The 24,763-nt window shown below is 35.0% G+C and overlaps 3 protein-coding genes across 7 annotated transcripts; 1 reads left to right on the forward strand and 2 right to left on the reverse strand.

The window, feature by feature from the left end:
• Nucleotides 1-1,296: 1,296 nt before the first annotated feature.
• Nucleotides 1,297-8,908, forward strand: LOC116141400 (crossover junction endonuclease EME1B-like). 2 transcript variants are annotated; one of them, XM_031426910.1, is made up of 12 exons: nt 1,297-1,624; nt 2,980-3,135; nt 3,320-3,393; nt 3,986-4,171; nt 4,257-4,410; nt 4,526-4,635; nt 5,678-5,853; nt 6,607-6,670; nt 6,781-6,899; nt 7,196-7,285; nt 8,022-8,136; nt 8,695-8,908. In XM_031426910.1, the coding sequence occupies exons 1-12, from the start codon at nt 1,333-1,335 to the stop codon at nt 8,863-8,865; spliced, it is 1,707 nt and encodes a 568-aa protein (XP_031282770.1). In that variant the 5' UTR covers nt 1,297-1,332; the 3' UTR covers nt 8,866-8,908. The 2 variants fall into 2 exon arrangements, with proteins under 2 accessions (XP_031282770.1, XP_031282771.1); XM_031426911.1 differs by having other exon boundaries at nt 3,329-3,393.
• A 6,894-nt stretch (nt 8,909-15,802) lies between these two features.
• On the reverse strand, nt 15,803-19,340 carry LOC116141399 (probable serine/threonine-protein kinase At1g54610). The gene is made up of 7 exons (XM_031426909.1): nt 18,675-19,340; nt 17,938-18,222; nt 17,468-17,788; nt 17,108-17,326; nt 16,928-17,022; nt 16,704-16,815; nt 15,803-16,280 (listed from the first exon to the last, which is right to left on the reverse strand). The coding sequence occupies exons 1-7, from the start codon at nt 19,029-19,031 to the stop codon at nt 15,870-15,872; spliced, it is 1,800 nt and encodes a 599-aa protein (XP_031282769.1). The 5' UTR covers nt 19,032-19,340; the 3' UTR covers nt 15,803-15,869.
• A 136-nt stretch (nt 19,341-19,476) lies between these two features.
• LOC116141409 (TSL-kinase interacting protein 1) lies at nt 19,477-23,529 on the reverse strand. 4 transcript variants are annotated; one of them, XM_031426924.1, is made up of 8 exons: nt 23,476-23,529; nt 22,356-22,495; nt 21,498-21,664; nt 21,165-21,400; nt 20,845-21,085; nt 20,111-20,506; nt 19,896-20,015; nt 19,477-19,789 (listed from the first exon to the last, which is right to left on the reverse strand). In XM_031426924.1, exons 2-8 carry the CDS (start codon nt 22,480-22,482, stop codon nt 19,697-19,699), a joined length of 1,380 nt encoding a protein of 459 aa, XP_031282784.1. In that variant the 5' UTR covers nt 22,483-22,495; nt 23,476-23,529; the 3' UTR covers nt 19,477-19,696. The 4 variants fall into 4 exon arrangements, with proteins under 4 accessions (XP_031282784.1, XP_031282782.1, XP_031282783.1 ...); XM_031426922.1 differs by having other exon boundaries at nt 21,498-21,700; XM_031426923.1 differs by having other exon boundaries at nt 19,477-19,785; nt 21,498-21,721.
• Between the last annotated feature and the right edge of the window lie 1,234 nt (nt 23,530-24,763).

Here is a 24,763-nt window from a genome sequence, read left to right on the forward strand (position 1 = left end):
AGAAAAAAAAAAAAGAAAAAAAAGAACATCATCAAGTAAGTTAAATGAATACTCTCCGATGTGTCTGCAATCACGATGGCTAGCCTCGAGCTGTGACCACGTGTCACCCTAGCTCAAAGAGAGAGGGTCACCGTCTCGATAAAGGGCCAAAGAGAAGAGAGGGCCATAGATGAATGGTCCACAAACCCTAATTGCGCAAACAAAGAAAAGACACGCAAATCACTTCAGAATCACTTGAAAGAATCACTTGAAAAGGTTGTTTGTTCCAACCATGTCTTGGCCCGCCAGGCCATGAGACTAACCCATTGGGCCACCCCACCCCTCATGGTCCACCCATGGTCCATCACGTGCTCCACCACCTTCTTGGTGGCTCGCATCATGTTGCCTCCAGTGGCTTAGTTCTTTCATGGTTTTTGGATTCAACCATGGCTCCCAAAATCAAACATTGCAATCACAATAATTATTAAGCCCTTTGCTTCATTATTTATGGCTTAACTAGATTGTTGCTTAAATTAATTTTATAAGTCATCTTCAAACTTCACTTCTTCATGTCAAAGTTTTGCGCATGCAATTGGACACCAATGGCAAGAATTAGGGCACAACCTCACATGTATGTGTTCTTCATCTATACACCTAATTGACAAAGACAATATTATTTAATTTTTTTTTTTGATCTTCGAATATAAATTCGAAGAAGTTATTATGTGATCAGTTATGATCCATTCATTTCCTAGAAGAAGTTCAAAATTTCTTATCTATTGATGTCATTATAATAACAAAAAGGTTTAAGACAATATTTATAAATATGGAGAAGTTATTACACATGAGAATTATCATATACAAACATTATGATTTTTTTAAACTATGGACGAAAAACTAGCGATTAATCAGTTATGATTTTTGCATTTTGCATTTTGTTATGCACAAAATTTTTAAAAAAGAAATTTTATATTTGAACTATTTTTCATAAGCATGTGATTAGCCTAACCATCAATGTCATACATTAACTCTCATAATAATTTCTAATTTTCTCTCTCTATATATATATATATTATTTTTTTTCATAATAATTAATTAATTTATAATTTTTTCCCCTAAAAGGTTTGGGTGACGCCGAACCCAGCTCAGCCCAATCCAGCGAGTTAAAGGTTGAGTTTATTGGGCCGGCCTTATTCTTATTATTGAAGTTCTAATCCCAGTCGAAGAATACCCTATTCCCTATATCCAAACAAGCCTCCACCTTTCAAATCCCGCGCTCGCTTCGTTTATTCGAACTCACCACTCTCTCTCTCACTCAATTTCTCTCCGGTTCCCTTCCCTCCGTTTCCTCCAATGGCGCAGCCAATCATTCTCTCCGACGAAGAAGACCAAACCCCCTTCACAACGCCACTTCAATCTCTCGCCAAGAAGCCCCGAACCGGGCCACCCGACCCGACAACCCACACAATTCTGGTCCTCGACGATGACCCGACCCCACAGAAACCGGGCCCCACCGCCACTCTCTCCTCCACGCCGTCGTTCGTCGCCGAGACGCCGATGTCTGACTTGTCTATCGTCAAATGCACCATGGCCTCTTCGCTTGATCCCCAAATTAGGGTTTCGAGTTTTGATAAAAATTTCTGTGGTTAGTTTTAGTTACTATGGGCACCAATTTATTTTTAATTTATTTATTATTATTATTATTATTATTAATTTTTTTTTTTTTTTGCTGAGTACAAACATTATTAAATTTTAGAAGTGAAAATTTCGCTAAATTTTTTGTTTTAATTACGCATTTATTTATTGATTTTGTGTTGGAATTTTGAGAATATGTGAAGTAATTTTTTTTATATTTTTAGATTTTAGCAATGGGTGTTGAGAGCTTTTTAGGATGTAAAATGGGTTCGATTGATTGCTGTCTTTGATTGTGGAGAACTATGATAGAGAGCTGGTAATGTTACCGGGATAATTATGACGTGTGAATTACAGTGTATTCTTGACATGAAATTGTGTTAGATTTTTTTTTTTTTTGGTAATTTGAAATTAAGTAGTTCGAAATCTGACATTTCACGTTACCAATGCAAAGATGCTAGGTTACTAGTACTGGGATTTGGTTGTGTTACTGTGGCATTGCCATTGAAATGGTGATATAATGTCATTGATCATAGTAGAAAATCTGGTATTGGTGACATTCGAAGTAAATTCGTAACAAACGCGTTGAATGTTACTAATGTGGCATGTGTTTTTGCATGCTATTGAAAGATGGTATTCCGGTAACATTATAGAGTTTTCACTTCAGGGTAACATTGCGAATCCCAAATACTTCACATGTTGTAAACTTATGGTTCTTGGTGAACTGTTATTATGTTAGGATTGAAGTAAGTGCGGTTTGTTAGTTCAAGGTTTTCGAACCTTTTATTTCTATGTTTTTGGATCACCTTTATTCTACGGGTTCGGAGGTGAAAATGCTTGGCGGGTGGATGTTTTCTGTTGGTTAAATCTGATTGATTTTAGTGTTCTGTGCAATTTATACGTTTGTTGTTGGTCAATATGTTGATTGTAGTCATGAGGTCTTTTATTGGTTTGAGTTTTTTGTGGGATTTTTTCTTCGCCAGGTTTATATTTGTATGTTATTTTTAAAGGATCCCTTGAGCCCACTGAGGCAACTTGAATTTGAAACTAGGGCCTATGCCGAATCTTGAGTGTATATGCATTTATTATACATATGGTTGTTTATTATTTAGCTCAGGGTTGAGGTGTTTAGGATCTGTAGTTTTGGGTTCTTTATGACATTCTCTATCTAATGAGGAATAGGCTTTATTTGAGCCAGTTTGATTGTGATATGTTCATTTTTGTTTGAGCCAATTTGAACTTTTGTCTTGTTGCATTCATTTTTGTTTTGTGTTCTTAAAGGTTCTGTGTTTAGTTCGGAATAACAATGCTTTCAGCATATTATTAGTATGTTTATTGCTATTCTTGGCTTTGTTTGTGATGTCACAGGAAGTGATGGACTGATATGTTTAGAGTCTGACAATGAATCTGAAAATGGTCCTGGAAGGGAAAATTTGGCGAAGAATGAAGCAATATGTTCTGGTTCTGATGATGATGAGGACATAGAATGGCATTCTAGAGCTGTTAATTCGTCATGTTTCCTTGGTATGTGGAGATCATATCTAGATAGTCTCTTATTAAAAGAGGAAAGAATCTAGATTGTTTTATTTTGTGATTGCACTTTGCCTAAATTTTCTACTCTGATATTTGATAATGCAAAAGATAGCTTTATTATTTGGAATATGTTTTCTTTCTTATTGATGGAATTTACAGGAATTATGTTCATCAGGGAATGCAGATCTGATGCAAATGTCTGAGGACTATTCTTCACAGCCAATCTATCCACTGCATGATCGTGATATGGTACTTTCCAGTGACCACTGATAATTTTCTTCATAATTTCTTGAAGTTTGAGAAATTAGAAAATTTGCCATCTTATAAGAATAAAATTTGCATTTATACTTTGAAATCTTCTTATCTGTATTCTCCATATGCCTTATATCTATCTCTATAGAGAAGAAAAATAGATGGCTGTAAGGTGTGGCATCAGATATATGGCTGCAGTACTACGTATTGCTTCTGTTGGGGAGTTATAGTGGGAGATAATGCTGAATGAAATAACTATGCTCATACCTTATGTTAGAATTTTGAAATTGTTGGACCTCTACTGATCTACTTAAGCTTTTGGGTTGAATGGTCTTGTGTTATAAATTCTCCTTTGCAATTGTTAAATTTTGATAAACAATAAACTTGTGGAAACTTGTTTTTATTTATGGTGAAAATCTTTTTCTTTCTTTGCTGCGGGCTTGAAAGTTGGATTTAATTTTATGTAATCATTTATAGGTTACTTATACTTTTTAGGTCCTCTGTGAAATTAAAAATGTTGTTTACACTAACAATCAAGTTCATCTTTCAGTTGACTCGTTTTTTTAATGGTTTAATTGCATTCAATCAGGTAGAGGATTGCCCTGACAAAGAAAATTTTAGCATGGAGCAGATGAGTAATATCCCAACCACAAAAAGAGGTAAACAAATGAATGCTGTAAAGAAAAATGGCCAATCTGAAGCTGTAGGAAAGAAGAAGAAGATGACAAAAGAGGAAAGAATGCTCTTAATGGAAGAAAAGAAACAGAAGAAGGAAGTGAGTGCTCTATGTTGATGTTACTGAACTTTTTATCACTAGATTACTTTTGCAGATATCTAAATTATTAAAATTTGTAATACAGCAAGAAAAATTGCAAAAAGCAGCACTGAAGGCTGAGGCTGCTGAGTTGAAAAAATTGGAGAAAGAAAAGCAAAAGTGGGAAAAGGGAAAGTTTGCACAAAAATCTATTGTGGCTGAAATTGACACAAAAGTAGTTGAACTGGGCTCAGTAGGAGGTGAGGTGGTTCTAATGTCTCCTTCTAATTTAGGGATGATTATCTCATGTTAATCTATGTCATTTACTTCCAATGTGGTTATGGGGTTGAGAAGTTCTTTTATGTCTTAATATAGGACATCTACTTTCAAGGTTTGCAGAGAAAGGATTTACATATCGCATAACCTCAAATCCAATTGAAAGATCCATTGTTTGGACCATGACAGTTCCTGAACATATTTCTCAGGTAATTGCTTGGAATTTGATATGAAGATTTTGGCTTCAACAACTCAAGGTATCTCTTGAGTCAGAGTTTGCATTTCTATATTTTATTTAAGAAAAAAACCTTACATGTAAGTCAGGAAAAATCTATTGCTAGTAGTTGGAATTGGCAGAGATGATAATCATTACAGTTTTTTTTTTTTTTTTTTTATTTATTTAATAATGAGAAACAGTAACAAAATTTAATTGAAGATAAAAAAAAAATAATGCTTGGAAGAATATTTAACTTTGAATTGGGTTTTTTGAAGTTATATGCTATTCATGGGTGCAATTTCACTAAAAAGCTACTTCACAAAGCTTGTAATTTGAACCTTGGTTATTTCTAATTTTTATCTGCTCTCATCTGTTGCACTAAGTCGAGACTCACAACTAGGGATCCCATATATCTTTCAGCAAAGATGTTGATTGTTCTTTTTTCTTCAGGGTTATCCTTGTTAAGCTTTTAAGTTATTTGTCTTCCTATTTTGTTTGTTTATTCCGTTAGAATTGGCAGACAGGCCAATGTTGATGTATTCTGCTTGTTTGCACTTTTAACTTCCCTTGTTTTACATCACTATCAGAGTAATGGTGGTTGACGAGAATTCTATTCCCAGTTGACTCAAATATGTTCTGAGCTTAAGTGATGAAGCCAAATTCCTGAGAACTGCTTTTCTGATTGATGTCTGATGCTTGAAGCCCATAACATATGACTCGACCCTGGAATGTTTTTCTGTTTCCATTATGCATTTTCTATTCAACTATGTTGAAGAATTCTTTAATTCTCTAATTGACATGCTTTACTTCCAATGTCTAAAAGTTGGTCACATGTTATATTTGATTGGTCAGTTTGATGCCTTCATCTGTTTCTGTGGCTTTTCTTCATATATTTTCAAATGAGACAAAATATTAATATCTGATAAATCAGGTGCTCTAGTTGCTGCAAGTTTGTTACCGGGATGTATCTTTAGTTGGACATATCACTCAATTACTATCATTTTGACATATATATCATCATTCATTTGTTGCAGCTCTCTCCGCAAGGAATAGAGATTCAATATGTATTACTTGTATATGAAGCAGAAGAGTTTTGTAATCTTGTTCTCAATGAATCACTTATGGATCATGTTTCCAGAGTTAGAAGACATTATCCATCTTATTCAATTTGCTTCCTTACAAATAGGTTAATGGCATATATTAATAAAAGGTGAGCCATTACTGAAATTTTGTTATTTTATGCAAGTTCAATGGCATTGTACAACTGTATTGTATTAGAAGTTGTTTATGTCATGTACCCAATAAATATGTATGTGAACCATGAAAAAGGGCTTTATTGATGTTAGGGGAGATCTTCAAGCCAATAGTCAAAACTAATGGAGATTTCATGACTAATATATAAAAAGGGAAAGTAGCGTTTTTGAGGTTGAGGCAAAGATGAGGGGATGCCAGCTAAATTTGCCCAGAAAAGAAATCCAAAACTTGTTTCAAAATTTTATAGTTTAGTAATTCATCCAAGAAACAGGGGTCATTATCATAATTAAAAAGTTTCTACAATAAATTTCATGTAGACTTTGTTCAATCACTATTCTTCTCTTCTTTATGCTATTGGTAAACCAATGTTCTATCCATGAAAATGTCAGTCATGACTCATGTTCATCACAATATATTGTCACCTTCTCATTTTTCATGTGCCAGCTTACAAAAGTTTTTTTAATACGATTTACTTTATTGCAAACTTTACTTAATATGCACATCGTTTCATTTGTATAGTAGTTTATACTTTTTATTCTTTTTTCCACTAAACAATAGAGATAGGCTGCTAATTCTAATTGTGATGAAATTGCAATAGAGAATCATGGGGTAGTGTTTTGTCTTTGTTTTTTTTGGCATAATGTGCTATTCTGTTCTTAGCAATGTAATATTGCAATAAATTAAAACATTGATTCTGGCAATATGTCAGGGAAAAGGAACAGTACAAAAATCCAGCAAACAGTAATAGTTGGAGACGTCCACCTGTCGAGGAGGTCATAAGATTGAGAGAACAAATTATTGAAAATTTATGCTTTCTAGCTTTTGTAGGTGTTTTGAACACTCGATGCTTCGTGTTGATTGTATCTGAAAAACTGTGCTACAGGTACTGGCAAAGTTGACCACACATTTTGTCAGGGTACATTCCAGGCAGTGCATTGATGAAGCTGAACTGGCTGAACACGTTGTTGGTTTAACAAGCAGCCTAGGCTCTTGCCAATTTAGGTACTGTATTATCCTTTATTTATGAGTGTGTTCCTGGTTTAAAAGTATGGGCTAGAAAAAATACATATTAGTTTTTGAGGCCACCTAATAATACATGAATTTATGCAATAACGAATAAGTTCAACAAACTGGATACAAGCAGAGCCATATGCTCTTTTCTTTGCCGTATTTGTGAAAAACAAAGAAATTCCTATCCGTATTGTCCGCATTTGTGCCTCTTAGTGTGAATGGCATGCATTCTTTCTCATAATTAAGCTGATCAATACTCTGAAGCTGCCTTTTACTTTCCATTGCAGAAAGAAATTAACAAGACTTTCTGTCAATGCCAATGGATTGCTGGTCCCGAAGGACTCTGTTGATAGGAATTTAATTAAAAAGAGCCCATGGTGAGTACATTCTTCCAAATAACGCTTAAAGATCAAGTCCTTTCTGACATATTATATTTTTTTCTAATAGTATGTGTTAAAAAGGTCTTTTTACATTTCCAACCGCATTTTTTTAACCATTCCCACTAAGAAGTTTCTGCCATGGACTGCACCATGTATGTGCAGATTTTATTTTATTTCTTATATTTTTATTGACTCATGTCCATCAAATTCCAATTATTTAAATAAAATTTTTACTTAAATCAATTTTATGGACCGCAATATTTGTATGAATTTCATCTTAACTTGTGACTTGGTCATGTGATCTTATCTGAAATAGATACAGCTAACACTGTTATTTGTCTGTGAAAGGATCTGTTTTTCTTTTTTTGTTATTTGGTTGGCATTTGGCCAATGATATCTAGATCAGTATTTTGATGCCGTGTATTAAGTGTTTTGCTTATGGAATTACAGCTTGTTTTGTTTGATGCCTTCTCTGAGAAGAATTATATGAACAATGGACTGAGTTTTAGTGCTTTGTTTGACTTTTGTTTTCCTATGGCTGTCTCACTCAAATTATTAAAATTGTCTGCCACTTGTTCTACTTGAAGTTCACGCTTGTTCACCTCCATGCCAAACTAGAGCTTGCCGTGTGTTGCATGTCTTTATGATCAACCACCAACCAATGAAATGCAAAATATTTGCTTTCTGTTTGGGCATTGAATTTCTATTTTTATGAGCTCTCTCCTGTATCCAGGTTAAAAGCTTTGGTAGCTATTCCAAAGGTACAGCCCCGATTTGCCATTGCTATATGGAAGAAATACCCTACCATGAAAGCTCTTTTGAGTGTTTACATGGACCCTAGTAAATCAGTAAGTGTCAAAGCAAACTATGCCTCTGTCTATTTCCGGTTGATATAAAATATAAGCTCTCTTTGCTGCTATATTTGGCTGGCCCATGTACAACTGTTCAGCTGCATGTGCTTAAATATATAAGGACTCCATTGTGGTTTGCGTAACATTCAGGACATATATTTACCATTTAAAATCTCTGTTAAAGAACATCTTATGGTTTTCCGTAATGTTTCAACTGGTTTCATTTTTGCAACTTTGTAATTGCAATTGACATGTCCTCTTTTACTATCATTGGTGATTAACATTTCCGTCAATGCCTTCTCTAATGATGAAGGTCAAAAAAACCTGTGCAACACATAAGCATTTCAATTTCCACAGCAGGTGTAAAAGCTCCGAAATTTCATGTCCAAAAATTTTTGAGAGTGGCTGTGTTATGAAATATGAATGCTTTGACTTGCACTGTTTCTGCTGCTATTCTTAATCTTATTATTATTATTATTATTATTTTGTCTTTGCTATTGGTGGAAGCATTAATGATAGTAAGATATGTCTATGGCTTCTGTATTGAAACCGCAGGTGCATGAAAAAGAATTTCTACTCAAGGACTTGACCACTGAAGGTTTACTTGGTGGCGATAGACGTTTAGGTGAGGTTTGCTCAAAGAGGGTGTATAGAGTACTTATGGCTCAAAGTGGAACCATCAAAACTGATGATGTTGAGGACGGTGCTGATTTCTTCAGATACTAGTCCATATTAAACGACTTCCAATGGTAATTCTTGGTGATCTTTTTAACTATATGGGCAAAAGTAGAGACTTGCATCTATGTGATCAAGCTCAGTCTGGACTTTATTGACTGCATTTTCTACTTTTAAAATATTTTTGTTGGTACATATCTCTATAGCTGGATCTGATGACAACATTGTTGAATTTGGAATACACTCTGTCAAGTGGCATGCAAAATCGACCCATGTCATCAATTTGTCTCAAGATCAGCTGGCTCAACTGATGTGAACCGAACAAATCGCCATTGAATGTATGGAGATAAGTGCTTCTTCATTTAACTTACTGTATATATTTGAAGCATTTTAGGGTTGCTAAAGTGGCCAAAAAGATAACCAATTATTTTTGTACTGTCGATATCTATTTCGGCAATGCCATTCTGAATGTGATGTCTAGTCACATCTGAATCTTGACTCTTGAGCCTTTTATCTGCCCTGTTCATGCTGAATCTGAAGATAAGAGTAAATCTTATATGTAGTCAAATGATTCTGTGATTTTCATCATGATTTTCTCTTTGATTTAAACTGATTCATGATCAGATTCAAGGATTTTGTTTTGCACACTAGTTTATCAGTTTGTGGATAAAATTCTAAACTTGTAATTTTACGAGTATATTTATTCTCAAACTATATCGAACCTCTAGGAGATAAATTTTCTATGCATCATGTTACAGTATAACTAGTCAACGAAAGTATATTACATCAATGCAAGTATAACATACTTGTTTTCTCATTGGTTGGTTGTATTGCAACAGGATGCACAAAAAACTTTATCCTTCTAGTGCAGTGGGAAGTCACTCTCAAATTTAGGAATGAATTGGACCTTTGTGGCCCACATCACTTTCCACTACTACTACTCATGGGCTAGTTGTGGACTCCGTGGGCTGTGATGCTGGCCCATCTTTTCAAAACCTAATTTTAAATGGGCCCCCACCACCTCTGTTGAAACCCTAACTACCACCATTGGTGCCCTTTCTTTTTCTTCAATAAATTTTGCCCACCATTTAATAATCTCTACCTACTGTTTTTCTGTTTTATTTATAATTATTTTCATACTTTTTATCATTATTTTCGTCATCCTCATCGAGCAATTGCTTCATTCTATTGACATCTTTGTCCCAATAAGTTGGCAAAAGTTGACTGGATTCATTTTGTGTATTCTAATCAATGTGATTATATACATTTACTTATAATTTATATGGTTCTAAGTGCATTAATTGACTATAAACTTTGAATTTTTATTTTTATAATTACTAATGTATTAGATAAAATTATATTTTTTTTAGTAAGTAAACCTAGTTTACCATTCTTTGAAACTCTAGTCAGTGTGATATTGATCTAGTAACATTATCATCATCGGCCCAACTCTAAATTTGGGATGAGTTCAAATCTCCCAACATTTATCCATGATTCTTGATCTAATAAAAAATTAATTATACTTTTTTAAAGACACGTATCAAGATCATTGACGAACAAAAATTTTATTACTTCAAAATAATTTATACAAAAACATGTTCCCACCCAAACTTTGCCTAAAAGACAAGTTAGTATCCAAAAAGTTTCAAAACGATAAATACCCATTTTCCGTCTACATCTGTTAGTAAATTCCATCTATAGTAACTGAAAATACTAAAACCCCCTTATTATTTTCTTCTTTCTCCTCTTTTCTTTTTTACCCTTTTTTCTTCTCCACCGCCTTAAAGTTTAAACACATCTCCTTCTCCAAGATTTCAGCTTTTCATTTGCAACAACAAAAGTGCCCCACCAATAACCACCATCACCACCAGCCCGGCAGTAACCACCACATCAACAACTGCCCCGACAGCAGCCATCATAACATTAACCACCCCTGAAGTTTTCTTAGCAGTTCAATTCAGTCATGTTCCCTGTATAAATGATTGAAATATCACCCTTTTTCTCTGAAATTTGATCTTCAACTCTTTAATAATGCGATGAATTTAATGATATTAGCTTAAGTGATTGTTAAATCATTTGCCAAATAGTGGACGCTCTTTCTGCTTTGAAATAGGCCTTGTTTGATCCAAACGGTGGGTTTCAAAGCTGGGATGCAACATTTGTTGATCCATGCACCTGGCTTCACGTTACAGGCAATGACGATAACAAAGTCACAAGGCTGTATGTATATTCCACTGTTCATTAGTTTATTTAAAGATAATAAATTTGGCTGTTTGAGAACTCAATTTTTTTAACTTGAAAGTGGAATTTCAATTTGCTTCTTGAAGGGATCTTGGCAATTATGGACTCCAATGATCTCTTGTCCCTGAGCTTGGATCTTTGGCTAATCTTCAATATATGTAAGAACATTTTGCTGTTGTCGGAGTGGTTAATGTTGTGGTGGTTGTTGTCGGGGCGGTTGTTGATGTGGTGGTTGTTGGTGGGACGATTGTTGTTGTGGTGGTTACTGTCGGGATGGTGATGGTTGTTGGTGGGGCACTTTTGTTGTTGCAAATGAAAATATGAAATCTTGGAGAAGGAGATGTGTTTAAAGCGGTGGAGAAGAAAAAGGGAAGATGAAGAAAAGAGGAGAAAGAAGAAAATAATAAGGGCGTTTTAATATTTTCAGTTACTATAGACGAAATTCACTAACAGGTGTGGACGGAAAGTGGGTATTTGTCGTTTTGAAAAATTTTGGGTCTTTAAGGCAAAGTTTGGGTGGGAATATGTCGTTCGGCCTTTATCAATATAATATAACTTTTTTATCTCTTAATGGGTACAACAGTGAAATAACTATACAGAAGAATCATGATATAATAATTCAATTTCCATGATAAAATTATTAATCGACAAAACTCAAAGCCCACGTCACTGCCCATGCAAACTCCACTAACGTAAAATAATGAAAACTAAAATCTATAAACCCTAAAAAATCACTTCACAACCCAAAAACCAAAACCAAAAGGCCTCACCAACTTTTCTCTCATCATGGAGAAGAGTAGTCATTTTCAGCTACTCAAGCTCCTACACCGAAGCCCGGTTCGGGTTCGAGACGGGGAAAATCTACAGCTTCAATGCCCCTTCAGGGGACAACGATGCGGTGGTCCTAACACGGGAACCCGGAGATGAAGAGGAGGAAGAGAGTGGCAGCTACAATATGTATGCCATGGAAGGGAAGTTCAAATCTTCAATGAAACAGCTTCAAGTGGTCAAGAACAAGTTCAGTGATGGCTATTATGATATTGAGTGAGGTGTGTTTCATTATAATTATATGCCATGTTCGGATTTTTTTTTTAAATTGAATTTTCGTTTTTTTTTTTTTTTTTTTTTTTTGGGTTGATAAACATTAAGAAAAAGACAGATTTTTATGTAATTCAAAAATATTTTTGTAAAAACATTTGTTTTTTAATGTTCATCAACAATAATAAAATAAACTATTAATTAATTATCGTAAACGTGATCCGAGTTTTAGAAAAATGCTACGTTCGCATAAGAGAAGTTTCTTAAGCTTTGTTGTAATGGTGCTATTTCAGGTTGTACTTTTTATTTTATTTTTTCGAATTATATTATATATGTACGAAGATCTTTAAAACCTTTATATATGAACTCTAATAAAAAATAAAAGGTTGTAAATAATTAATATTGTAAATTAAAATGTCATTTGTAATACGTATTTTCTTCTTTTTTTTCTTCTTATAAATGTAAATTTTTGAGATGAATATAGGTGTATTTTCTTAAATTTTATGTATTAATGATGCTGCTAATTCATATCGTTAATTTGTAGCGTTTTTCACCAATTGTATTGTATGAAGATCTTTATAATATTCATTGATATATTTGTCATAAAAACGTCTGGTAAATGTTATAAATTAATTATAAAAAAAAAAAAAAAAACCATTTGAAATATTTCTTAATATTAATGTATTAAGATTTTTGAAAGTTTCAAAATACAAATATACGATCAACAGGGGCGGATCCAGAAATCTTTATTAGGGTGGGCCAAACAAAAATTTTTAGTTCTAAAATTGAGAGTGGGCCACAATTTTTTAATATTTGACAATAAAAATTAAGGGTGGGCCAAAGTCAAACTAAATGGAAAAATGTATTTAATTTTTATTTTTTAAAAATTGAGGGTGGGCCATGGCCCACTCTTAATACACTTTGGATCTGCCCCTGACGATCAACAAGAAAATGATAAATAAATAAATAGAGTAAACGACTTTTTCTCACCCAAAATGTTTCAAAATACCACTTTCCCATCCAAAGTGTATATTCCGTTAATACCCAAAATACACTTCACTTTCTCAGTCAGCATTCGACGAATTACCAGGAGCCAGGATAAGAGAGGTTTTGTAGAATGAAAGTCGATGGATCGAATGGTGGTGACCGATAGGGGTGTTCAAAAAAATGTAAAAATCGAATCGAATCGAATTGGTTTTCCGGTTATCCGAAAAACCGGTTCGGTTCAAAGAAATACAAAAACCAATTTTTGAGTTCGGTTACAGTTTACAAGAATATGAGAACGGATTAACCGAAACCAGTTTATTATAAAAATATTAAATATAAAATATTAAAAAATCTGGTTTATTATAAATATATTAAACTAAAAAAATATATAAATATTAAATATTAAATTAAAATAGGTTCAAAACTGATTTTTCCCTTAACTGGTTCGGTTTCGGTTCAAGAAAATTTCTTAACTGAAAAACTGATTCGGCTCACAAAATCGTTTAACCGATTTTGAACACCCCTAGTGATCGATTGATTATTCGTAGCCAAAATAAGCTAAGAACAGGAAACCCTAGTTTTACGGTAGCCTAAGGGTGGGATAATTCGGTTAACCGAACCGGTTTTGGTTAAAAACCGAATGTAAACCAAAATAAATTTTTGGTTTGGTTACCGGTTAACCGGTTTTCAAATTATCCTTTAATCCTTAAAATTCTTTAATGTTTCATTTAAGTCCCTAAATTCAAATATTTATTATTTTATATATAATAATTTTTTTGCTTTTATAATTGGGGTAAAACTGGTTTAAAAACCGATTTGAAATTTTTTTCAAACCGAACTGGTTTTCCAGTTTTTTGAATTTCACAAACCGAAAATCGAATCGGTTTGTAAAAAAACCTAATTTTCGGTTCGGTTCAGTTTTCAGATTATTTATCCCACCCCTACAGTAGCCGACAATCGAAAAGAAATAGAGAATTTTCGCTATTAGAATCGGTCAAAATCAGCTTTGGGTAGTAACGGAATATTAACTTTGGGTGAGAATATGGTATTTTGAAACTTTTTGGGTGTGAAAGTTTCATTAAGGCAAACCTTGGGTGGGAAAAAGTTGTCTACTCCAAATAAATAAATAAATCTCAAACCCACTTATATAACAAAGAACAAATATTTCAAGATCATTAAAACTCAAAAAAAAGTTTCAGATATTCTCAGAGATGTCCACCTCGATGCACTTTGTTAAACAAATATAATCTAGGATAAGCATTTATTAACATCGCTAAATATATAAATATCTCAATATTCAAACACAAAATACATCATGTTCCAATTAACAGTAATCTAATCTGCATCCAAAGATAATAAAATTGGACGGACGGGATTTCAGTCACGATTTGGGGTTCGAAAACCGAGTTCTGAGGATTATTACAAGTTNTATTTTGAGTTATTGTAGTTTAATATTTGCATTGAATAAAATTTTATTTTTAATTTTTCATCATTTTTTAAATTATATCATTATTATAAATAATAATCAAATTAAATTAAATACAAATACTCAAATTTGGTGTGATTTTTGGTGTAAAATATAATATTCAAATTAACTTAACAAAAAAAAAAAAAAACCAAAATTAAAAAAATATATATATTTTTTATTTGTGCTACAGTACTGCACCATTTTGGCGCAGTGTTTGGCGTGGGTTGGAGTACCAACCCACGCCAATTTGGTGTTTTTTGCGCCATTTTGGCGTGGGTTGGAGATGCCCTAAGGGTGTTCAAAAAAATGCAAAAACCGAACCGAACCGAACTGGTTTTTCGGTTTTTCAAAAACCGGTTCGGTTCAAAGAAATACAAAAACCAATTTTCGGGTTCGGTTACAGTTTACAAGAATATGGGAACAGGTTAATCGAAACCAGTTCATTATAAAAATATTAAATATAAAAAAAATCTTGTTTATTATAAAAATATTAAACTAAAAAAATATATAAAATATAAAATATTAAATTAAAACAGGTTCAAAACCAATTTTTTCCTTAACTAGTTTGGTTTCTGTTCAAAAAAATTCATGAATTGAAAAACTGGTTCGGCTCTCAAAATCGTTTAACTGGTTTTGAACACCCTTAGTGACCGATTGATTATTCGTAGCCAAAATAAGCTAAGAACAGAAAACCCTAGCTTTACGATGGCCGACAATTGAAAAGAAATAGAGAACTTTTACCGTCGGAATCAGCTAAAATCGGCTTTAGGTAGTAATGAAATATTAACTTTGGGTGGAAAGGTGGTATTTGAAACTTTTTGGGTGGAACAATTACGGCAAACCGTGGGTGGGACAAAGTTGTTAAGTTCAAATAAATAAATCTCAAACCCAGAACAAATATTTCAAGATCATTAAAACTCAAAAAAAAGTTTCAGATATTCTCAGAGATGTCCACCTCGATGCACTTTGTTAAACAAATATAATCTAGGATAAGCATTTATTAACATCGCTAAATATATAAATATCTCAATATTCAAACACAAAATACATCATGTTCCAATTAACAGTAATCTAATCTGCATCCAAAGATAATAAAATTGGACGGACGGGATTTCAGTCACGATTTGGGGTTCGAAAACCGAGTTCTGAGGATTATTACAAGTTCCCTCCTAAGGTATCAATAAATAAAAATTTACCCCCTGAAATACGAAACAGTGACTATAAGTATAGCAGATAAATTGTCATTTTAGATACTTGAGGGGATCCGCATATGTTTCATGATACCTTAGCAGGAAAGTTATATAACAACTCTAATGATAACCTAATCTTGATCAGATCCAAAGAGTTTAGACATCTTCTCAGCATCATAAGTCCTAAAATCCAAGGTAGAAAGTGACCTGCTAAAGGGAGCAAAGGCATTACCTTGTCTGTGGTCGATAATATCAGAAATGGAAGCGTGCAAAAGAGTACTCATGTTTTGGATGTTTTTAAGGGCATTTGGGTGGCCTTCAGTGAGAGTGAAATTCTGAATCATCTTCTTTGAAGGGTTATAATTAATATTAGGGTACCCTTCTGTTCTTGGGGCTGTTTTTGCATGAGAATTATGCTGAATTGGAGAGGGAGATGCATCATCGAAGCTCTTGTCATGTAATATTTTTGTTGGTTTTGAAGATGATGAACTACTTGCTGTACTGCTAACCGTTTGCATAGTTGAGTCTGGATTCTTCTCCAACTGAAACAAAATAAAAGACAGATATATACGTTTGATTACTTCATAAGTTTTCGAGTTAAGTATAATCAAGTTAATTAAGAATCCGTTTTGGCTCTACTAGAATTATGGCCTATGCCGACATTGAGCCGGCGCCAGGAAACACAAAACCTGCGTTGGAGCATTTCTTCCCTAGTGCAAACTTTTGCGCCGGCAACTCGTTGGGTTATCCGTCGTCAGGCATATTATTCCCTGATGCCGGCCAAAGCATCGGTGGAAAATTCTTTAGGAAAGTTCTTTCCACGGACGCACAATCTCGTCGGCCTTGAGGCTTGACATTTGGCAATGGACGTCTTTGTATACCGACATTGGCAGGGCGTGTTCTTCAAGTAGAGCTTTTATCTATAAGTTTATTGAGTTAAAGTGATAAGGTCATATTGAATTCACCTCTTTGGAAGATTCAGTCTGATCTCCTTTGGATTCTTCTGAAGTTGAATCCTTTCTCCTATGAGCTTTATGCTTTGTGCGAGTGGATTTCTTTGCCTTTGATCTCTTGTTCCTGTCAAATTTAAACCCACATTCATGTAATTCACCTACTCATGATGATCAATATAAGAAACTACTTAACAGTGTGTGAAAATTAAGGGCATAATTTGAACTAAAAAACATACTTCTTATGTTTGGTGGTTTGAGAAGACTCATCTTCCTCTTTGTAAATTACTGGTAAACCTGAGAGGTCACATGGCAATGGACTTGAACTGAAGAACTGTAACCAAAACAGAAGTTGTTAATTTTACCTTCAAATTCCTCCGCAGATAATCATAATAGATGCACGGATTCTATATACTCACTTCAAACTGAAGGGCAGAAGCAGCTGTGCCGCGATACGAAGGGTCGAGCGCTAGCAGTGTCGTTAAGATACCGAAAGAAGAGCGAGGAAATTCCGAGAAAACCTCTTGGAAACTAGGCTTCAAATGTGGTGGCCTGAAGGTGACAGTGAACTTCATCTTCTTCCAATAATCATCAGAAGGTGAGCCACAAAGTTTAAAAATCCTGTGAAGCTGCTCAACCTGGAGGAAACTTAATTATTACACTGGATAACACTTTCACATCCTAAAGCTTAATCATGGATAAATCTATTAACTTCATAACAGGTCAGCTTGTGTAAAAGACTTTACGCGAAGAATTTGTATGTTTTAATAAACTTTTACCTCAGTTCTTCCGGGCATGACTGGTCTTCCAAGAAACATTTCAGCTAAGAGGCAACCAGCACTCCAGAGATCAATGCCGACTCCATAATCAGTGGAGCCTAAGAGGAGCTCAGGAGCTCTGTACCAGAGAGTCACAACTCTGCTCGTCATCGGGCGTTTCGGTTTCGGAAGATTGTAAAAATTCGCCAGCCCGAAATCGGCAATTTTCAGCATCCCATTTTTGTCTATCAACAAGTTTGAAGCTTTGATGTCTCTGTGTAAAATCGATCTTTCATGGCAGTGTTGCAGCCCTGAAAGCAGCTGCTGCATGTAGCACTTCACCTGCAAAAATGAAAATAAGAAGTTTGATTACGAGTTGTCAGCATTCGTTATCGTTTCCTAAAAACAATATTTGAAAATGAAGACGACATTGACCAGAGCCTAGTTTAGCCCTCGAAATTGGGTAACAGTACATCAAAATCATCACTCACCTGTGGAAGAGTGAGCCTCTGGCCAGGGCGAGAGATGACTCTAGTTAAGTCAGATTGCATGAAATCAAACACTAAATAGAGACTGTATTGCATTCTTGAAGTGGCTAGGCCTTCAAGTTTGATGACATTGGGGTGATCAAGCTTCTGCAGAATCCTTATCTCTCTTGCCATGAACTTCACACTCTCAGGCTCAGATGTGTCAAACCTCACCTTCTTCAAGGCCACAATCTTTCCTGTGTCTCTATCTCTAGCTTTGTACACATTGCTGTAGGTTCCTTGGCCTACCTGCAAAACGTAGACACGTGTTGTGTTATGAAAAGACTCGTGTTCTGAGATCGAGTCCAGAAAAGATGAAGGTTTGATTATATCAATACATTCTTCTATACAAAGAAATATAAGAATTTGATTATGTTTAAGTATTCATACAAAGATAACCCAATCACTAAAGCAAAAACCGTAATATTCTTTACAATAACTCTGAGAATTATGATCATCACGTATTATCTTATTTATCTATCACTTCCTATCCTTAAATAGAATGATACAATGGAAGTGAGGAGGGTATATTACAAACGAACATGTACTACAAGAATGTTACAATTTTCTATGTACAAAAAGATTTTGGTCATCCAAAGTCTTGTTTAATCTCTGAGAAGGTCACACGTTAAGAGAACGCGATCATAAAACCGAAAATAACACGATTCTACAAAGCATAAATCATAAAAATCAATACCAACCTTAGCTAATTTATCATAAGAATCAGCACTTTTGGGAACCAAAGAAGCCAAAACATCAGGAGGAATATTATCAACAAGCCATTTAGGCCATCCATCCACGAGTTCATCTCCTTCAATCTTCTTCTTAACCACTACCCTCCGCACGCCCTCGCCGCCACCACCGCCCTTCGCCGCCTCTCCTTCCCCAGCTGGTCCCACCTTAACCTCCCCACCACCTTCCTTTTTAACCAACTTCCCACTATGCTCCCCCACAGCCACAACTTTGCTCACCCCCTTCACATACCCATTCTCAATCTTCAACCTCTCCAACCCCTGAGACGGCGAATACGTCGACCCTTTCACCTGAACACACCCCATTTGATCTTCTTCTTCTCCGAAACCCGCCTCACCGGTTTTCTAAAGAATTCAATCCCTCCTTGGCTCTCCACATCAACGAACATAAAAGTTTGTTTCTTGTTTTACTCAATTGGTTTGTGATGAACAAGGTGGGTGGCCGCCATTTTGTCGGCAGTATTTTGGACTTTTGCAAAAGGGAGGCTGAGAAATTGAGGGAGAAGCTCCTCCATTATCAAAGAATCGGACTGTTTTCTCAAGGCCAGCTGTGGTGTTCATGCATACTAGGTGAAGTTTGATTGGCAGTTTAACTAATTTTGGCGGTCAGGTCAGGAATTATTATTAATTATTAATTATTAATTATTGATTTATATTAAGTAATAGGACAATTATATGAATTAATTTATCAAATAAGGATCTAATCTGAATCATTAAAATCATCGAAATTGATTAAAATTAAATAGCTAGGTAAATTTTCTGATATGTTTTACTTTGGTTTTATAACGTGTGCTGTTTTGTAGGGATCTTAATGGTGAAAAATCCGAGAAAGAAAACTAGAAAGAGAGCAAACTCTTATCTTATTATGAACAATGAGATGAAATGAATTTTCAGGTTTCTTATGTTTGTGTCTCAAGGAGGAGCCTTTCGATCTCCAGAAATAGTAGTAGCTTTCAACAGTGATGAGATTGCTAATTAACAATGCCGCTCATGCTAATATTGTCTCCGCTGATAATCTTTCTCGAGGATGATAAGCCGAGGTCGAAGGGCCCCAAAGAGTCTGTCTGCATCCAGACATTGCAACCGAAAACAAAAAGAAGAGGAGGAAGGTTAGCTGGTTACATATGATTCTCTGAAGTTCTATGCAGTGAAGGGGAAAAAACAATTTACCCATTTGATGCCTGATAGACCAAGGCTGCTTTCATCGTTGTATACCCGGGAACGAAACTGCAAGTCTGCCTCAGATTCTTGACAAGCATTGCCCTGTGAAAGCGCGGGTTTTGCATTGGCCTGCAAACAGTAAGGTGGAAACTTTGAAAACAATATATCACGGCACAAAATTTTGCAGCATAAATAAAAAATTATATATATATATTTGAGCAAACCTCTGTCACACTTGGGAATTTGAACGACTTAGGACCAGCACCCTGACTGCATGACTTAGATTCTTTCTCCGAGGAAGAGAATTTTTGAAATGCAAATGCATGACATGTGTCTTCAGCATCCAAAATAGATGAATGTGAGTCATGAGAAGGTGGAGGTGGAGGCCTTGGACCTTGAGAGTGACTCATTTGGCCAGCAAGAAAAGCATCAAATGAATCACAAATCAGTTGAGATGGCTGCAAGCCTGAATTGATCCCGTTCAATTTCGCGTCACAAGCATTGAATCTGCCCTGCAAGGATGCTTCAGACAGCAAGCCTCCTATGCTTATGTTACTTAGGCTATCAGCCCACAGCAAAGATGATTGCCCAACATTGCCATCGATCCTCACTTCAGTGTCCTAGTTATATCACAATGAGTATGATTCAGAAAGATACAACATTTGAGAAGATATATATGTTCAAAATCTAAATTCCACAACGGTAAATTTAAATTCATATTTGAAGAAGTGCTAATTCAATGATTGTATCTAAGAAGTTGAACGTGATCATATAATTTCAAACAGTCAAATCCAAGATGATCATAAAAAACTTGTCAGGAGATTACTCACCATAACAATAAAAAGATTCAATATTCAGTCATCAATATGTGCATTTGGGGCATATTATGCTTTTGAGAAATATCCATTATAGATGGTTAAACAGCAAACAAATAATAATAGAATGATTAATGTGATACCTCAGGATCTATTGGTCTATCAAAAGGCATGTTCTCAGCCAGCACTGCAGTTGTTGCTCCATGTCCAGTACTATGTTCATATTCTTCACTTGTTGCTTCTATTTCTTTTACTTTGCCATATGTATTTGCCACGTTAGGGCTGCAACCTTGCTGTACTTCAGCTTTTAATGAACCCCCTGTTGAAGTTGATGTACAAGGAATTTCAGAGGTTGAAGCTTCAGTATTGGAGGACCAGGCATACCTTGTAACAGAAACTGAGTCAGAATCTTGCACTAAACTACAACATGCCTATAAGAAGAGAAAGTGATCAGGTCTTAGACCTTAATCGGAAAACGGCAGGAGCTCCAATAGCTGTATAGACATCTCCTGCACTGATGTCGATGTCATTCATTGTCCATCTGTAACTTGCAAAATTTTCCACCACATTGTACGGGAAAAGTATGGGTTCCCCAATCGCAATATTTGAATCACCCCATTTGCTATTAAGATGCTTAAGTACAGAAGATATCTTCTTCCGCTTGCTTAGAGTTAGTTCCAAATATGGATGAAATCCATCCTGCAGGAAAAAAAAAAAAAAAAAAAAAAAAGAATATATTTAAATAGGGTTATTAAAAGCTTGCAATTTGTTCAAAGCTTAGTACTTATCATTTTACCTTTTCCAATCCTATGCGAGTGCCTTCATCCAGGGGAAAAAGCTGCAACTTAATCTTCGTGGACAGATGAAGTATTTGTTCTGGATAGAGGTCAAGTGCAGGTAGTTTTTTAGTTGTTTCAAAGAGGCATGCACCTTTTCCTGGATGTTGCAGACTCACAGCTACAGCTGAGCCAGTAGGTGAACAATTCTCATCATTTTCAACTGAAAAATCATCACGTTTCCCTGAAAAGAGAAGAACCGTTACAAATCCAAATGAAAATTTTTGAGTACCAATGAAAATAAACGAAAGCAGTCATGGTTGACTAATGGATGATGTGATAATTTAAAGGTATCCCAGTTCTAGGGGCAAAAAGTCGAAAAGTCCAGAGCTTGGCAAAGTTTGATGGGTTTCCTAACGTGCTAGGCTTTGTTTATTTATGGCTTTTGTATGGACCCACCAAATTAGGTTTTTACATATTTCAGACAAGCTTATATGTCCTGTACCAGAAAATTAACAAGAGATTTTGGATGATTTTGGATGAACTACAACCAGCTCCTTCTCCTCTTTTCTTTACTAACTATTAGTTTTGCCCCTTAGTATTACTAGCTTGTGGCGTGAAGCCTTTTCACATTCTTTTGTAGCTGGAATCCAGAATTAAATTAAAAATCGAATTTACACCGGCCCTTCGAGAATCTTATTAGAATCTAATTTAAGAAGTACTGATAAGTGTTTAACCCTAGACCACACCAAAAGGCCAATTGGCCACAAAGTTCAATCTGAAAACTGTCATAAGTAGTTTATAATAGTGCATTGATTCAAAGAACAGATTGCTAGAAAAAAGCAGCGCAAGCACAAAACTTAGATGAGATGCCGTACCTGTTGTTTTATGGCACTGCACATTAGTTCTCTTTGCAGGTTTCATGACTCCAGTGGCAACTATACCCATATTCTGCTCTCCAGGAGCCCCAACTACCTTCCCCCTTCGCTTTCTAGAAGATGTCATGGCAGTTCAGTCTCTGCATATCGGACCAGTTGTCAAAAACATTGAATCCAACATCTCATATTATCACAAACAAGTGTCAGACACAATCCTAAAAACTAGTTATATTCCAAAAACAACAAATTATAATAAATAAAAAATCCCTTTCCCAGTTTCCTATTGGTTTTTTGTCCATCCAACCAGCTTTCAGATTTTTTAAAAAAAAAAAAAGACACAAACCTAACGAGATGAGAACATAATTCTGACTTCTAAATTGTATCTTAGTTTCTCAAAATATTCATCAATTGTGAATAACAAAATTTACACCACCTATAAATTATCTCAACTTCTAAAACACACACGAAAAAAAAACCCTAAATTGTTATATTCTCCAAAAAGAAATTGTACCCCTACTTCAAATCCTTCAAAATAATTTGAATAAACACAAAATCCTCGCATAATTTAACTCTAAACAAGCAAAATTACCCAAATTATGGCAAAATATAACTGAAAAAACCCCTTTTTTTTTTTTCATTTTTCTTTCAATCTTTATCTAAATCTTAACTTCAACGAGAGATAAACTAACAAAGCCCTATCCTACAACTATCATAAATCAAAATTAAACAAAACTAATCAGCCCTAATTGCTCTCAAATTCGCCAAATAACAACTCGAATCACACACAAGGCGAAATCAAGAATCAACTTTATACTCAGTCGAATTCTAGCTACTATAATGAAATCAAATTACAAAACGAAAACGTTAAAACAGTGAATTTAATCCATAAAATGGGAATTAAAACGCAAAATTTTCTTAAAATAAATAACAAAATCCCTAATTCAGTTACAAAAAAAAAACTAATTATCGAAAATCGAATTCTAGCTACTAAAAAGAAATCAAATTAAAAAACAGCAACGTTGAAACGATGAATTGAATCCACCAACAAAAAAGAAGAATTAAAAATAAAAATTTTGAATTTAATTACAGAATTAACAAATTATCGAATCGAATCGCGTACCTTAATCGAAGCGCCACTGAGAGAGAGAGAGAGAGCGAGAGCGAGAGAGTGTGTGTGTGTGTTCAAAGTGAGATAAAATATGTTGGCGGGAATGAATTGAAGGAAGAAGAATTGTAATGGCGCCGATTCGTTTTTTCATTTTCGTAGAGAGATATGGATCATTTCGGGCGGACGGTTATGGGCCTTGTTTTGCTTGGGCCCAAAACTGATTATTTTTTAATATTATTCTTATTTTTGAATTAGACTGTTAATTTAGAGGCTGTTTGTAAACCCCCTTGTGTTTGACCCTGCTTATGGTGAACACCTACTAGTTTTAGAAATGTGATCTTAACTCCCAATTTTTTACAAATCGTTACGTTATTTTGTTTAAGTTTGAAGGAAATAGCGTTTTAACCAAAATCTGTCAACAATATTGAGAGATTAATATTTTTTTTTTTAGCTTATTTGAGAAATTGTTGATAAATTTAAAGGTTAAATTGATGACATTTTTTAAACCAGGAGACACTGTTTTAAAAACCGGACCGGACCGGACAGTCCAACCGGTTGGACCGTGAACCGGTCATGTGTCCGGTTTGAGTCAACCTCAAAACCGCTATTATACATTGAGCCGCTTTAAACCGGTTGAAAACCGGATAATATCAGTGAACGATTAGACCGGCAGAAAAACCGGTCCACATTTTAACAATCCCTAATACGTGACAATGTCACACAGCCCTTTCTCATCTTCTTCTCTTTAAGTCTTTCTCAGTTTTTGTCACGAAAATTTCTCAGCAAATACTCTGATCTCTGCGAAAATTCTCACGGTTTCGGCTCTATCTTTTGTTCTCTCTGAAATCCCACCCAAATCGCATTTGAACTCTCTGAAATCGACGACGACGTCTTCCTCCCTCGCCGAAAATCAATGACGTCTTCCTCCCTCACTGGAAATCGACGACGATAGCTCCATTCGTCGATCTAGGTAATGTCATTCCTCGCTCCCTTTACATTTAAGTTAACACCCTTTACATTTTTCAATGTATAGAGCTGTTGTGGTTGTATTGTAACAATACTATTGTTTGCCTTGAGTGAATCTTTGTTCATAAGTTGCTGTTTTTGACCCTTGGCTGTTGCTAGATGTCCTGATTTTTTGTTGTTATAATATTTTATAAAATTTGAGTGACGACAAGTTTGAAATGTTTTGTATGTGTCTGTGAACACATAATTTGGCTTGACAAAAGCATACATGCATCTGATGGAAAACACAAATTAAGATGATAATACTATTTGTGCTATTGCGCTGGATGTCCTG

The sequence above is a fragment of the Pistacia vera genome, unplaced genomic scaffold (assembly GCF_008641045.1).
Source record: "Pistacia vera cultivar Batoury unplaced genomic scaffold, PisVer_v2 Contig398, whole genome shotgun sequence".
Lineage (NCBI taxonomy): Eukaryota > Viridiplantae > Streptophyta > Magnoliopsida > Sapindales > Anacardiaceae > Pistacia > Pistacia vera.